This window comes from Pyrgilauda ruficollis, unplaced genomic scaffold, assembly GCF_017590135.1.
Source record: "Pyrgilauda ruficollis isolate IOZ18807 unplaced genomic scaffold, ASM1759013v1 scaffold19357, whole genome shotgun sequence".
NCBI lineage: Eukaryota > Metazoa > Chordata > Aves > Passeriformes > Passeridae > Pyrgilauda > Pyrgilauda ruficollis.
Genome location: NW_024518493.1, coordinates 1 through 276, shown reverse-complemented (window position 1 = coordinate 276; position 276 = coordinate 1). Strand labels below are relative to the sequence as shown.

Sequence of the window (276 nt, the reverse complement as noted above, 5' to 3'; positions counted from 1 at the left end):
TTCCCCCCAGATCCTCTACAACCGCACCATGGTCCAGCTGGGCATCTGCGCCTTCCGCCAGGGCCTGATCAAGGACGCGCACAACGCCCTGCTGGACATCCAGAGCTCCGGCCGCGCCAAGGAGCTGCTGGGCCAGGGGCTGCTCCTGCGCAGCCTCCAGGAGCGCAACGCCGAGCAGGAGAAGGTGGAGAAGCGGCGCCAGGTGCCCTTCCACATGCACGTCAACCTGGAGCTGCTGGAGTGCGTCTACCTGGTGGCGGCCATGCTGCTGGAGAT

The 276-nt window shown here is 66.7% G+C and overlaps 1 protein-coding gene across 1 annotated transcript; it reads left to right on the top strand.

Annotated features, from left to right (window-relative positions):
- Nucleotides 1-8: 8 nt before the first annotated feature.
- Nucleotides 9-271, top strand: LOC121352712 (eukaryotic translation initiation factor 3 subunit C-like; the record flags this gene model as incomplete). The annotated part of the gene is made up of 1 exon (XM_041465889.1): nucleotides 9-271. A coding segment is annotated over exon 1 (243 nt), but the record flags the coding sequence as incomplete, so codon positions are not given.
- Between the last annotated feature and the right edge of the window lie 5 nt (nucleotides 272-276).